Source organism: Lynx rufus, unplaced genomic scaffold (assembly GCF_022079265.1).
Source record: "Lynx rufus isolate CCGP_SWC_20201006 ecotype Redwood Valley unplaced genomic scaffold, mLynRuf1.p SCAF_43, whole genome shotgun sequence".
NCBI classification, from domain to species: domain Eukaryota; kingdom Metazoa; phylum Chordata; class Mammalia; order Carnivora; family Felidae; genus Lynx; species Lynx rufus.
Window position 1 is genome coordinate 1,834,364 of NW_025814860.1, and position 14,153 is coordinate 1,848,516.

General features: G+C 52.3%; 1 protein-coding gene across 4 annotated transcripts in view; it reads left to right on the top strand.

The window, feature by feature from the left end:
- Positions 1-213: 213 nt before the first annotated feature.
- Positions 214-14,153, top strand: part of AXIN1 (axin 1) — a 63,430-nt gene continuing 49,490 nt past the window's right edge. For all 4 annotated transcript variants that reach the window (XM_047097892.1, XM_047097891.1, XM_047097893.1 and 1 more), the window contains exons 1-2: positions 214-269; positions 4,126-5,083. In XM_047097892.1, the coding sequence (XP_046953848.1) occupies positions 4,206-5,083 (878 nt within the window). In that variant the 5' untranslated portion in view covers positions 214-269; positions 4,126-4,205. The remainder of the gene's footprint in view (positions 270-4,125; positions 5,084-14,153) is intronic.

The following is a 14,153-nucleotide window of genomic DNA, read 5'->3' on the forward strand; positions in this document are numbered from 1 at the left end:
CGTCGCCGCCCGCAGGACCGGCCGGAGTGGGGCCGGAGCCGCGTTCCCCGGTGCAGGCGGGTGAGAGCGGGCGGCCGGCCTCGGCGGCGCCCCCGCGGCCTGCCCCGCGCCCGCCTCCGGGCCGCCGCGCCGCCGCTGCCATGGGGGCCGCCCGGGGCCGCGCCCCCGCCCCGTCCCGCCCGCCTCGCCGCCGCTGAGCGCATGGGCCGCGCCGCGCCGCTCCGCGAGCAGGGCCGGGGCCCTGCCGTCGCCGCCGCCGACGCGCGCGGGTGAGTAGTGCGGGCCGGGCGCGCGGTACTGCGGGGCGCGGGCCCGTGCGGCCGCTCATTGTAGGCCGCGTAGGCCGGGCCGGGCGGGCCCGGCGCGGGACCCGGAAGACGGGCTCGGAGGGTGCGGGCTGGGGGCGCGTGCGGGGAGGCTTGCAGCACTGAGCAGGTTGTGCGGGCCGGGTGTACAGACCGTGTGGTGTGCGAGGAAGGTGTGTGGGGTTCCAGGCTGTGAGGGCAGGTGTGTCAGAGGGGATGCTAGCAAGGGCCGTTGATACAGGGCTGTGTGAACCCGGAAAAGTGCGGGGTTCGGTTCCGAAAGGGCAGTCCCTTGCTCTAGGTGAGTGGAAGAGTGTAAGGAAGAACCAGGGTTGTGTGAGAGGGGGTGGGGAACGCTCTTCCTGGAGGAGGCCAGGGCGCGCAGCTGATGTGTTTGGTTGGTTGGTGTCAGTCGCGGGCCTGGAGCCTGTTTCGGGTGTGTGTGGGGTGCAGAGGAGCCGCCGTGTGCAGAGACCCTGGACGGAGGCTGGACAGTAGCACATCCCTTCCCTCTCCCCCGCAGCAGAAAGTAGGAATGAGTGAGTCTGAAACCCAAGGAGGGCACTCCCTCCGAGGCAGAGGTGCCTGAGCTGGTTCCAGGCTGTGGTTTGGCTGCTCTGAGTGGCTGTACTCTTTCAGGTTGATGCCTTGCCCCCAGAACTCTCTTTTGGGTGTGGGTCTTAGCTTCTTTCTCCACCCCACATTTTGGAATTGAGTCCCCCACGAAGCTAGAGCTGCATGGCCAGGGCCGTGAAACTTTTAGCTGGGCACCGAGGACGTTAGAGGAAACACACACAGAACCAGTTCTCCGGGGACTTTTCTCAGCTCCTCTCTAAGATAATGTAAGAAGACTCCTTGCCGTGCATCTCAGCCCCTCCCATTTGCTTGCATTTATGCTCTGTGCTTCTAAAAGAAGAATCTCACGCATACTTGGATCTACAGGCCCTGTTTTGAAGAACACACATGGTCCAACCTGACCTTTCAGGATAGCAGTGTTTGGGTTTCAGTTTTAAGAACTTCTCTTGAGGGACAGGGTTGGACAGGCATGCAAAGTACGACGTTTCTGTTGGATTTTCAGCAGGTGTGGGTGTTTCTTGGGTTTCTAGCCTCAGGAAAGCTAAGTGGACTTTTTTGGGCTACATCAGTCATTGAGAATTTAGGTTCTGGAGGAATGGATTACATTGTAAAACAGTGGCCCTAACCCTTTCCGAGTTTAATGATGGGCAGTTAGGAGAATGTCACAGTCACGCTCTGTTATTTTCACACTGCACGTAAATTAAGAGTTGAAAAGCTATATTGGAGTGAAATAAGTAAGCATCTATATCTCTGTGGTATGGAGCTGGCTGCCGTGGAACCCAGGGGTTTGCCTCCGCAGTGACTACGGGAGACTTTAAGTCTGGTATCACAGTTGTACATTACTTTTATGGAATCCTTTTATTGATGGTGGTTACAGGCTGTTGGCCGTATTCGATGCTTGTGGGCATTTGACTCTGTGAATTAATAGAGCTGCTTTATGTGTGGTATGTACGTGTGTAGACGCTGAACGCCTGGTGTGCTTCTGTGTGGGAACCCAGAGACTGCAGGAATTAGGGGGCGTTTCGATAATGCCAGTGATTCCGAGAGGTGTTCACGTCCTTTCAGGGACACCAGACGTCTTCTGTCAGTTGACAGCCAAAAATAGGTGTGAATTATAAGAACTGTTTCTTCAGGACAATGGAAAATAGTTTAGAACGATTAGGGGGACTTGTTCATACATGAATTAAAATGTTAGCTTTTAACGACAACCGCAGTTTTGTAATAAAGGGCTAGAATCTTGAGTTTCTTGCTGTTTTTGTAGCACAATGGTTCAGCATCTAGGAAGGGCTAACGTTTGCCTTTTCTGACAATTGTCGTTTGCCTTCATGTCGATGAATTAAATATTCATTGGTGCCTGTTAGTTGCAAGACCTTGTGTTAGGTGCTGCAGATCCTGTGGAAAATGTTTAATCAGGTTGCTGCTAATAATGTACACAGGAGACAGCAGCGTCTTCAGAGCAGGTGACGGCGACATGTAATTAACCTCCTATTGGAACACAGGGACTCGGATCTTTGTCAAGGCTTGTGAACTAAAGAGTATCTCTCAGGGTAAGGCTCAGGCCAGGCATGGGCCCTCCTTCCTGAGAAGGCATCCTGGACAAGAGGACGTTAGATGTCCATGAGCTGGGCTGGAGCTACGACACCACAGGTGCTCATTCATGTTGAGGGGGCTCAAAGAAAGCGCCTTTGCAGTTGAAGCGGTCCGTGACAGCAGGGTGCCACAGCCCACGGGCCTTGACCTTAAGAAGCAGGCTATTCCTGCTGAGATTACAGCCTCCCCAGTAGTTTTTATAAAAAGTCATTAGCTGCAGAAATGTCATCTGGGGCACGTTATTGTGACCCATTCCCTTCTGCCTTCTAGCCATCAGCAGCCGCGGGCAGGTGCGGTACGTACAGCGTGACAGCCCAGGTGTGGGGGCAGATCCCGTGTCGGCCGTGGCCCAGAGTGTGGGGTGGTGGCCAGGAAGAGCCACCCTTTGTGAGGGACCAGGTTTTAGGAGTTAATTTTTCTCCCTCTGGCTTGTTTGGTGCCCTCGGCGTTTGCACTTGACACGCTTCTCCCCAACCCACTTGTAGCCAGACCACTTGGATCCTGGTAGGCCGAGTTGTGGTCACCTGTCCGGCCAGGTCGGGACGTGTAGCTCAGCTCGAGGGCTCTGTGAGCTCCTGTAGGGTACGGCAGCGGGGACGGAAGGCCGCGGACGAGTTCTGACCCAGGGTTGCCTCCTTCGCATCTGAGGCAGGCATGCAGCAGCAGCAGCAACGACGCCTGCAACACTCCGGTCTCTGAGGGGGTGGGTGGTTTGGTTTTGAGCTCACGGAGTGGAATCGTGAGCTGTGTGCTTCCTTAGCTAAAAGGTATAACTGTGTTTGGATTTCGTTTTTTTTCCTATGCCTTCTCTTTTCTTCAGAGTACTAAATTGCCACTTGCTATCAGAAGGACGCTTTCCTTAGAAGCAAGGTCAAGTGCAGCTTTCTGGTGGGAACATTTTAAAGATTGTCCACACTGGTGACATGAGAAGGCTGCTCTGTGAGGGGGAGGGGGTGTCCTTGGATCACTTGGGTGAAGGCACCGAAGGTGACCCATCCTTGTTCGTATAGTTGTGTGTTGGGAAGTAAAGGAACACAACACCTGTGTGTTTGCACACGTTAGGAGGCACACGACGTGTGAAGTGATGGGGTGGGCAGAAGGCATCGTGGCTGTGGGCCTAGGGAATGTGGGGAGCAGATGTGACACCCCGCTTCTGCTGTGTGACGTGTCTACCTTTTGGTATCTGAGTGTGGCAGCAACCTGCAGTGCTGGTGGGGCCGCCCCGTCTTAACACGTGAGGAGCCAGCCCTCACCCGAGTTTACACGGCCACGAGGATTACAGGGCACGTTTCCTTCCTCCAGTCCTGTCTCCCTGGAGCTTGCAGAGCAGGACTGGTTGTGGCTGAGACGGGAGGTCCCCAGGCTGCCGGTCTCCATAACGTTCTCGGAGAACGACCCTTGACGGGAGAGGCGCTCCCCCTGTCCTGGGCATTCATTTTTTAGATCCAGAGGCATTCCTGTAGTTGTAAGAGTTCCCAGAAATGGTTTTAACGTAGCACAAACCTTGTGACAATGATTGAAACGTAAACTGAATTTCTGGCTTTGAGTTCGAGCGGGAGGGCATCATGGCGAGTCTTGTCTTGAGAAAACCTCTGTGGTCATGTTTCCATGGACCCACCTTTCCTAATCCTTGTCCTCTTAATGGTTTCAACAGGACAGATTGATTCACTTTGGAGCTGTAAGTACTGATTATTAGGGTGCAGCGCTCATTGTACAGTGACGCAGGATCCCACAATGAGTATCCAAGAGCAGGGTTTCCCTTTGGACCTTGGAGCGAGTTTCACCGAAGATGCCCCCCGACCCCCAGTGCCTGGTGAGGAGGGTGAACTGGTGTCCACAGACCCCAGGCCCATCAGCCACAGCTTCTGCTCCGGGAAGGGTGCCGGGGTTAAAGGTGAGACTTCAGCAGCCACACCAAGGCGCTCGGATCTGGACCTGGGGTATGAGCCTGAGGGCAGCGCCTCCCCCACCCCGCCATACTTGAAGTGGGCTGAGTCGTTGCACTCGTTACTGGACGATCAAGATGGGATAAACCTGTTTAGGACTTTCCTGAAGCAGGAGGACTGTGCTGACCTGCTGGACTTCTGGTTCGCCTGCAGCGGCTTCAGGAAGCTGGAGCCCTGTGACTCGAATGAGGAAAAGAGGCTGAAGTTGGCCAAAGCCATTTACCGCAAATACATCCTCGATAACAACGGCATCGTATCCAGGCAAACTAAGCCAGCTACCAAGAGCTTCATAAAGGACTGCATCGTGAAGCAGCTGATAGATCCTGCCATGTTTGACCAGGCCCAGACGGAGATCCAGTCCACCATGGAAGAAAACACCTACCCCTCCTTCCTCAAGTCTGATATTTATTTGGAATATACGAGGACAGGCTCGGAGAGCCCAAAGCTCTGTAGTGACCAGAGCTCTGGGTCGGGGACAGGGAAGGGCATACCTGGATACCTGCCCACTTTGAATGAAGATGAGGAATGGAAGTGTGACCAGGACCTGCACGAAGACAGCGGCAGAGACCCTGCTCCCCCCGGCAGGCTCACGCAGAAGCTGCTTCTGGAGACGGCTGCCCCGCGGGCCTCCTCAAGTAGACGGTCCAGCGAAGGCAGAGAATTCAGGTGAGTCAGGTACCAGGCGTCCGTGTCTATGCGCACGTCCGAGACCCGGAGAACCCGCAGGGGAGAGGTGTGGGTAAGGAGTGGTCTTGTCTTCCAGCCCCTAGGTGGATATGCTCCTGCTGCTGTGGGTGACTTGTGGTTTGAGTCCTTACTCGTGACACCTGCACATTTGTCCTTAAATGTGTTTGACATTTGTAAGTTGAGACTTTTATCAAGAACAGTCTAAAATATGTGGCTTTGTAAGTCATTGAGAACATGGGAAGTCTTAGAAATCGTTGAAACTCAGAAAGACGCTGGAACTTACCCTTTAGCAGTGAAATTTGTATCGTCTTGCATAGAAGTTGGATTTACGCGATAGGCACAATCCTTTTGGCTTCATGGAGAGGAGTGAACGTCTGAAAGCATCAATCCTTAGAGAATTCTGGATGGTTGCATTTTGTGCGGGTTTTCTGAGATTCTTCCTGGAGGTTGGGGAGGGGTGGGGGAGGACACTGCCATGCAGCAGAGTATCAGAGCACTTGGGGAACGTCCTCTGGATGGAATTCTAGGGGCGGCCTTTTCCTCCTGCTGCCGTGTGGTCCGTTCCCAGCATCGTGTGAAGTGTGAAGTCGTTGGGGGAGCCTTTGCCTACAGGCTCCTTGCAACTTTAGAATCACCAGTGGTGTTAATCGAGAAGTTGTTACAGCTTGGGAAACCTGTGTCTTCATCCTCTTTTCTTGGTGGTTCCCCCTGCGGTTACTGGAGATTTTGGCCGTGGGTTGGAGCCTCTGGCCGATGTTAGCACATGTTGGTAGGCCACTCCCATGTCCCATCATTTCCCTGTAGCTGGTCCTGGGGACTTATGCCCCTGAAACCTTCAAAGCGTGGCGTCTGTGTGACCCTGCTGACCACACTGACTTAATCAGGAGTCAGAAACTTCGTGCTATGGCTCTCCCGTGGAGTTATTCAAAACCTGGATCATTTCTTCAAGCTCACTGTGGCAGAGAAACTGGCTACTTGCTTAATAAGCACAGGATTAAACGTTTCTAAGTTTTAAATATCATTTAAGTGATGGGATTCAAGATACCCCATTTGAACTAATTTTTGTGTGACTTTTGCTCATTGTCTTTAGCTGAATGCTGTCGATATAGCAAGCTTTTTAGGACAGAACTTAACCATGAAGTTTTTCTGAGTAAGGCTAGCAACTGACACAGTTTTTATTTTTTTTAAGTCTTTAAAAAACGTTTATTTATTTTTGAGAGAGAGACAGAGCATGAGCGGGGGAGGGGCAGAGAGAGAGGGAGACACAGAATCCGGAGCAGCTCCAGGCTCTGAGCTGTCAGCACAGAGCCCGACGTGGGGCTCGAACTCAGGAACCGTGAGGTCCTGACCTGAGCTGAAGTTGGACGCTTAACCAACTGAGCCACCCAGGTGCCCCAAAGGCTTTATTATTTTAGAGCAATTTTAGGTTATCAACAAAAATGAGAGGAAGGTCCAGAGGTTTCCCATTACCACCAGCCCCACCCCCCACCCCCACCAACACACAGCCTCCTCCGTTGTCGGCAGAGCACTACCTTTGTTACAGCTGCTGAACCTGCATCAACACGGCATCACCACCCAAAGTCTACATTAGGGTCCATTTTTGGTGTTGGACACTGTGGGTTTGGATGAATGGACGATGACCGGTTTCCACCATTGCAGCGTCACAGAGCAGTTTCCCTGTCCTGCCTATTCAGCCTCTCCTCTCCCCCAGCCCCAGATAACTGCGCTTTGTTTTTTTTTTTTAACACGGTTCTGCCTTTTCCAGAATGTCATGTAGTTGGACCCCTACAGTGTAGGCTTTTCTCGCCGGCGTCTTTCACTTGGTAACACGCATTTGAGCTTCCTGCGTGGCTTCCTGTGGCTTGATGGAGCATTTCTTTTTCTTCTATCTACATTTATTTATTTATTTATTTATTAATGTTTATTTTGAGAGTGAGAGAGAGCACTAGTGGGGGAGGGACAGAGAGAGAGAGAATCCCAAGGAAGCTCCACGCTGTCAGCAAAGAGGGCATCGTGGGATTCGAACTCACAAACTACAAGATCATGACCTGAGCCAAAGGCAAACATGTAACTGAGCCACCGAGGCACCCCAGTGCTGAATACTAGTTCATTGTGGGGATCGACCACAGTTAATTTATCTGTCACCTGCTGAAGGACGTCGTGGCTGTCCCCAAGCTTTGGCAATCATGAGTAAAGCTGCAGTACATACATACCTGTGTGCAGGTTTTTGTGCGGATGGGAGTTTTCACCTCCTCTGGGTGAGCGCCATGCCAGTCAGGCTCCGTGCGGTCAACGTGGAGCCTGACATTGGGCTCGATCTCATGAGCTGTGAGGTCATGACCTGAGCCTAAATCAAGAGTGGCACGCCTCACCGTCTGAGCCACCCAGGTGCCCTACAGCTGCCTCTCCTAAGCGCTGATTGTGCCTGGAGACGTGTGTCACCAGGGCCACTATCTAGGACAAGATGACTCGGGGGTTCTCCCGAACCTAGAACTTCACGGTTCCTTGAGTTCACCATCCTGGGGCTGCTCCACGCGTGCCCTCTGGTGTTCAGCCTCCCTGACCAGGTAAGCATTTTCCCTGCTTCCCGATAGGACGCCTGAGTGTCTGTCCTCACTTGGCCTTATGTGTGGGCACGTGGCTGTTTCTCATGGAGGCAACTTGGGGAAAGTTAGATGAGTGTTACCCAGGTCTCTGTCACACCTGGGAAAGCAGCGGTGCTCCCTGGCCTTCTGCTTTTATCCTGCTCACCTGGGGCCATTTCGAGCCCCTGGGCCACGGGATCCCAGAATCCCTTGCTGTTCTCTGTGTCTCTGCGCAGACTTTCCCGGTCTTTATTGCCCACAGTTGGTGGAACTCTGAATAGGACTTTGGTTGGCTCCCACCCATCGTGTTCACTGGTGTAGAAGTGGCAGAGGGTGTGTGAATGATTTGGTATCAGGTGTAGGGCCCAGGGGCTGTGGGACAGTAGCTGGCAGGCTCAAGGTTTACTCCCCCATGAAAAGCATGCGCTGGCCCCCCAGATGCGTTGAGGGACTGTGTGGGAGGGCCTGGTTGGTCACCTGCCTCAGCCATTCAACCACCCACACTTCGCAGTCACTGCTGGTTGTTTTTTTTTTTTTTTTTTTTTAACGTTTATTTATTTTTGAGACAGAGAGAGACAGAGCATGAACGGGGGAGGGTCAGAGAGAGAGGGAGGCACAGAATCTGAAACAGGCTCCAGGCTCTGAGCAGTCAGCACAGAGCCTGACACGGGGCTCGAACTCATGGACCGCGAGATCATGACCTGAGCCGAAGTCGGACGCCCAACCGAGTGAGCCACCCAGGCGCCCCCGCAGTCACTGCTGGTTTTAATGACTGACGTTGGCAAGCGCTTTCTGTTTCTGTCTGCTACCCTTACCTTCTTCATCCGGTGGGAAGTTCCCTAAGGACAGGGTCCCACGTTTTTTCTTGTGTCTTCCTGGTGGGCCAGCCCAGTAGGATGCTTCTGGTCAGGGCTGGTCATCATGGTCATGGCCAGAGAGTGGACCGTGGATGCCGTTTATAGCAGGAGCGGCTCCACATTTAAAGGGCAGACAGCTGGTCCTTTCCAGGGCCCCTTCATGTTTTGACTAAGGAACTGTCTGTTCTGATGGTTGGCTCATTGACTGTATTTATGTATTTTTTTTTTTAATTTTGTTTTTTTTTTTTTTTTAAATTTTTTTTTTTTCAATGTTTATTTATTTTTGGGACAGAGAGAGACAGAGCATGACTGGGGGAGGGGCAGAGAGAGAGGGAGACACAGAATCGGAAACAGGCTCCAGGCTCCGAGCCATCAGCCCAGAGCCCGACGCGGGGCTCGAACTCACGGACCGCGAGATCGTGACCTGGCTGAAGTCGGACGCTTAACCGACTGCGCCACCCAGGCGCCCCTCATTGACTGTATTTAAAAGGTCTAGAGAAAAATGTAAAAAGAGGAAATGCTCCAAATGTATATAATTTCCACGGAATGCAGAAAAGCGAGATTGGTTTTGGATTTCTGATTGGAGTTCAAGTGGAGCGGGGTGTGGTTCAGGCTGTGGCTCTGGGGACGGCGGCCTGGCTGTGGAGCGTACAGTCTGGGGACGGTGGCCTGGCTGCAGAGGGTACAGTGTGTGCATTTGTCTGCTTAATAGTGAGCCTGTTCGGTTTGACCACCAGCAAATTCTCTTCGCCGTTGAATTTCTAGACCATCTGTTATGGAGTGTAGCGAGCGTCTGGCTCTCCCTAAAGCCCTCCCCCTGCTTCTTCTACTGCAGTGCTGGTAGTTCCTTTCAATAGGGGCATGAAGCTTAGGGAGAGACCGGGGCCCGTTGGCATTCCCTCGTCATCTTCTAGATGTGTGACCCGTTCAACTAGATGAATTCTTCTAACTGAACAGATGATCCCAGAGGAGGTGACTGGAGACGTTTTCGGAACAGCCCTTGGTGTGCGGCTGTGGGTTCCTGGGTCGGGAGTTTGCATGTCGTCTCACTCACCTTGCCAGCTGGACGGGGAGAACGTGAAGCTTGGTGGTTTAGCTTAATGACTCCTCACTTAGTGACTTCTCCACTAGACAGTGTCTTGTGAGGTCAGTCTTCTGTTTTGTGACGGAGGGAAAGTTGCTATACCTCTCTGTGCTCACGTGTGAGCTGGGGAGGATGAGGTGATACCTGCCGAATGAGGTTGTCACGGGGTCCCGTGCGATCGCGCCTGGGGGTGAGGCCTATGCCTGCCCCATTCCCCTCCTTCGTCATCTGAATTTCACCAACAGTGCTAGATGTTGGTGGAATTCGTATCTGGATTACAAATGGTTTCAAGGATAGGAATGCCATGTCCAGATTTTAATAATATATTCCCTTCATGGGGCGCCTGGGTGGCTCAGTTGGTTGAGTATCCGACTTCGGCTCAGGTCATGATCTCACGGTTCGTGGGTTTGAGCCCTGCTTCGGGCTGTGTGCTGACAGCTCGGAGCCTGAAGCCTGCTTCATATTCTGTGTCTCCTTCTCTCTCTGCCCCCTCCCCTGCTAGTGCTCTGCCTCTCTCTCTCAAAAATAAAATAAACATTGAAAAAAAAATTAAAGAAAAAATTCCCTTCAGGGGAGGCGTAGTACCTCCCGCCCCAAACCTGTCCCTCTCGTAACCATTCCAACCTGCGGAAGTGGTACCGGCATCTACCAGGCCAACCAAGCACTCCGATCCCTGCTTTGTTCACCTGTGTATCCAGTACGGCGTCCAGTCCTGTTTCCCCACCAAGAGTGTGTTGAATCTCTCTGCCTCCTGCTTTCTGCGTGCTGGCTCCCACCACCTCTTCCTGGGCCACCACAGAACCTTCTGTCTGGGCCTCTGTCTCTTCTCCCCACAGCACCAAAGCAGTCCCTCCTAAGTGCAAGTGTGACCGCGTCTTCCCTTTCTCCAGCGCCGCCGGGACTTCCCACGGCACCTGACTTGACCCCAAGCTCCTGTGATATGCGTGTGCCCGTGCTGGACTCCGTCACGGAGGCACGATCATGCTGTATGCATTTCCTCTACCTGTCAGTGGTGTACATGGCCATTAAAATTTTTAAGCGAGTTAAGGAGAGTCAAAGTGTTTTTCGGTCCGCTAAAGTCATATAAAATTCCATGGTCTTTGACAGGTTTCAACAGAGTCTGGGAAAGTATCTGCAGATAGCCATCAGACTGGAGAATTCTGGAATAGAGAGGCCCCTTTGCTTGGGCCTTTGCGTCAGTGGGCTTATGACAGAGAAGTGCTTGCAGAGAGCCCATGAGCAATGTTGTCGACCAGACCTTTTGCACGGACGGCACTGCCCGTGGCTCTGACGTGCCGCTATTTCAGGACGATTTCAGGAGAGTGTGGGGCTGGTGTGCTTGGCTTGGGTGCACTTCTTGGAACTGAGCCATACCTATAGGTCAGCCGCCTGCCGTGACCAGCGCATTCCCGTGTTTGTGCCCTGGTGTCACAGAGATTTGAATTTGACCGTAGTCACCAGCCCTCTTAATCTGTTCTATAATCCCAGCTGCATTACATCAGTTTACCCCGCAGCTACTGGAAGGAGACTTGGGTGAGTAGTGGTAGGTAGCTCAGTAGGAAAGAAGGGCAGTCGAAGTCTGCGGCCTGCTTGAGGCTGCATACCTGTGTGTGGGGAAGGAAGTCTGTGTTGCTGTATTTTCCCTTTGTGTCATATCAGTACAGATGGTCGGTTCTGTGAGCCACTCAGGGTCCTCTTAGAGCCCGTTAATTCCAAGAAGCATTGATCTGAATAAACAATTCAGTGTATCTCTTCAGTCCCTTCCCGGGACCCAGGCTGGTTGCCTGACTTTGTTAAAGTGAACCACTTCGGCGTCTTCAGAGAGCTCACAGGAGAGGCCGTGCACAGGGCCTGCTGCACCCCTGTGGGCAGCCCCCCATCACTGGGTGTGTTCCAGTGCTGGCCCTTGAGCCTTCTCTGTGAGCCAGGGAAATTTCTGGTAGCAGCTGGGGTTGGCTCTTCCAGTTTCAGGGGACAGAGGTGGTTAGGTGGTCTGGTGGGCGCCATCGGTCCGTTCCCGAGCCCTCAGCTCATCCAGCTTTGTGCACTTTGAGTTATTTAAATGCTTTTTGGTTTCGTTTGTTTGTTTGTTTTTGGCATTGACCCTCTCTGGATCTTAACTAACTCACCTTCGGTGTAGGGCCAGTGTCTTCTCTTGAACCAACATTTTAAAGTAACCGTAATGGGTGCCCTGCTGGCTCAGTCGAAGCGTGTGACTCTTGATCTCAGGGTCGTGAATTCAAGCCCCACGCTGAGTGTAGAGCCTACTTAAAAAAAAAAAAAAAAAGCCATAAAGAATGTTGCTGGCAGCACTGCTCGTGACAGCTAACAGAGTAACTTGAATGTCCAGTAGCACGGGTGGTTGCACAGGGATTGTGTCTGTACAGCTGGAGAACGTAGGCTTTTGGCTTCACTGCGTTTTCCAAGTTTCCTGAAAGCATATTTATAGAAATCAGGTGTATAGAAACAGGTTGCATGGAGGCCTGAATTATCTGCTTTTCAAAAGTCTATATTTTCTTTAAGAAGGATGCATGAAATGTTTCCTTTTAATATGATCTTAGATTTATTTATTTATTTATTTATATTATTTTTTTAATGTCATTAAAATTTTTTTTAACGTTTATTTATTTTTGAGAATGAGAGAGAGAGAGCGAGTGAACGTGCGCGAGTGGGAGAGAGGGAGACACGGAGTCCGATGCAGGGCTTGAACTCATGAACCGTGAAATCATGACCTGAACCGAAGTCGGACACTCAACCGACTGAGCCACCCAGGCGCCCCCTTAAAAAAAACCTTAAAAAAGACCCCCAAAACCCTTAGCAGTCCCATGTCCTTCCTCCCAGCCTCTCCAGGACGGCCACTTCCGTCTGTGTCTGAGCCTCCTGTGTGTCCGCTCTGCCGCCACAACAAAACACCGTGCACTTGGGGCTTAGATGGCGGCCATTTATTTCTCAGTGTGGGGGGCTGGGGGTGCCACATCAAGGCCCCAGCAGGGCCACTGTCTCACCATTTCACCCCGTGGGTGGTGAGGGAGCAGGCCCCCCCCACCCCTGCTGTGTCCGAGTAAGGGGTGCTAAGTCCTGTCGTCAGGGCTCTCACGACCTTGTGTAGCCTTCACAACTTGCGTAGAGGCACCCCCTCTAAATGCAGAAATGCCGGGGGCCGGGACTCCAACATAGGGTTTGGGGTGATGTAGGCTTTCAGGCCCTCACGGCCGCCTTGAGTCCTGTGTCCCTACTGCTGTCTGTAGGCCACCTGCTATTAGACCATCTCTGTTGGGGTTCTGGCTCCCTGCCACCCACCCTATTTGTTGGTACACCCTAGGTTTGGCTTCCATCCATATTTGGTGTATTCATTGCTGAGCTGGGCCAAGCTTTTTCTTTCTTTCTTTTAAAAAAAAAATCTTTAATTTTTAAAATGTTTATTTCTTAGGGAGAGAGAGAGAGCGGGTGAGCACATGCACGCGGGGGAGGGGCAGAGAGAGAGGGAGACACAGAATCCGAAGCAGGCTCCAGGCACTGAGCCATTAGCACAACGCCCGATGTGGGGCTCGAACCCACGAATCATGAGATCATCACGAAGTGATGCCACTGAAGTGAAGTGAAGCCACTGAAGTCAGAGGCTTAACTGAGCCACCCAGGTGCCCCTAAACGTTTTTTTTTTTGTTAAGAAGTATCACTTTTTTGTGTTTTTTGAATTTTAAGAGCTGCATTTTTCCCTTCGATTAGTTATTTGACTTTGTGATGTACATTTTCCCTTACTCTGTATCAGCTTAAGAAATGCCTTGCGTATATATGTCTCTGCATTATAAAACCTGTCAGACAAACTGTTTTTCTCCAAGAGACATGTCTCCTAAAACCCTCCCTCTTCCCACTTCCCTTCAGGTGGTTCTTCATTCACTGCTGTGTAGACTGCTGTGACTGCTGTGTGACTGCCATGTGACTGCCATGTGGTGCCGTGTGACTGGGGCGCGGTACCCTGTGACTGCCGTGAGTGGGGGAGAGGTCGAATGGGCTTAGAATTCCAGTTGGGGCGGTGGTGTCTCCTTCAGAAATTCAAGGGTTTGCGCCTCGTCTTCTTTCTTAGGGCCTTGTGCTGGGGAAGGCTGAGTCCATTCTATTCATAACCCTTGGTCGTGGGTCCCCTCTCTGGGAGCATTTCTGGGTGCCCCGTCAGCAGCGCTGTCTCATCGCACTGTGCCTGCTCTGTGGTTTTTGCTTCGTTGTGCTGAACAAACTAGTCCTTCAATTCTGGGAATTTGTTAAATGTTACTTCTTTGATAATTTCCTATTTTCCACGTTCACGGTTTCTTCGTTTCAGGGTTCCTATTATTTAGATGTTGGACCATCTGGAACGAGCCTTTAAATTCTAAATCTTTGGGGCGCCTGGGTGGCGCAGTCGGTTAAGCGTCCGACTTCAGCCAGGTCACGATCTCGCGGTCCGTGAGTTCGAGCCCCGCGTCGGGCTCTGGGCTGATGGCTCGGAGCCTGGAGCCTGTTTCTGGTTCTGTGTCTCCCTCTCTCTC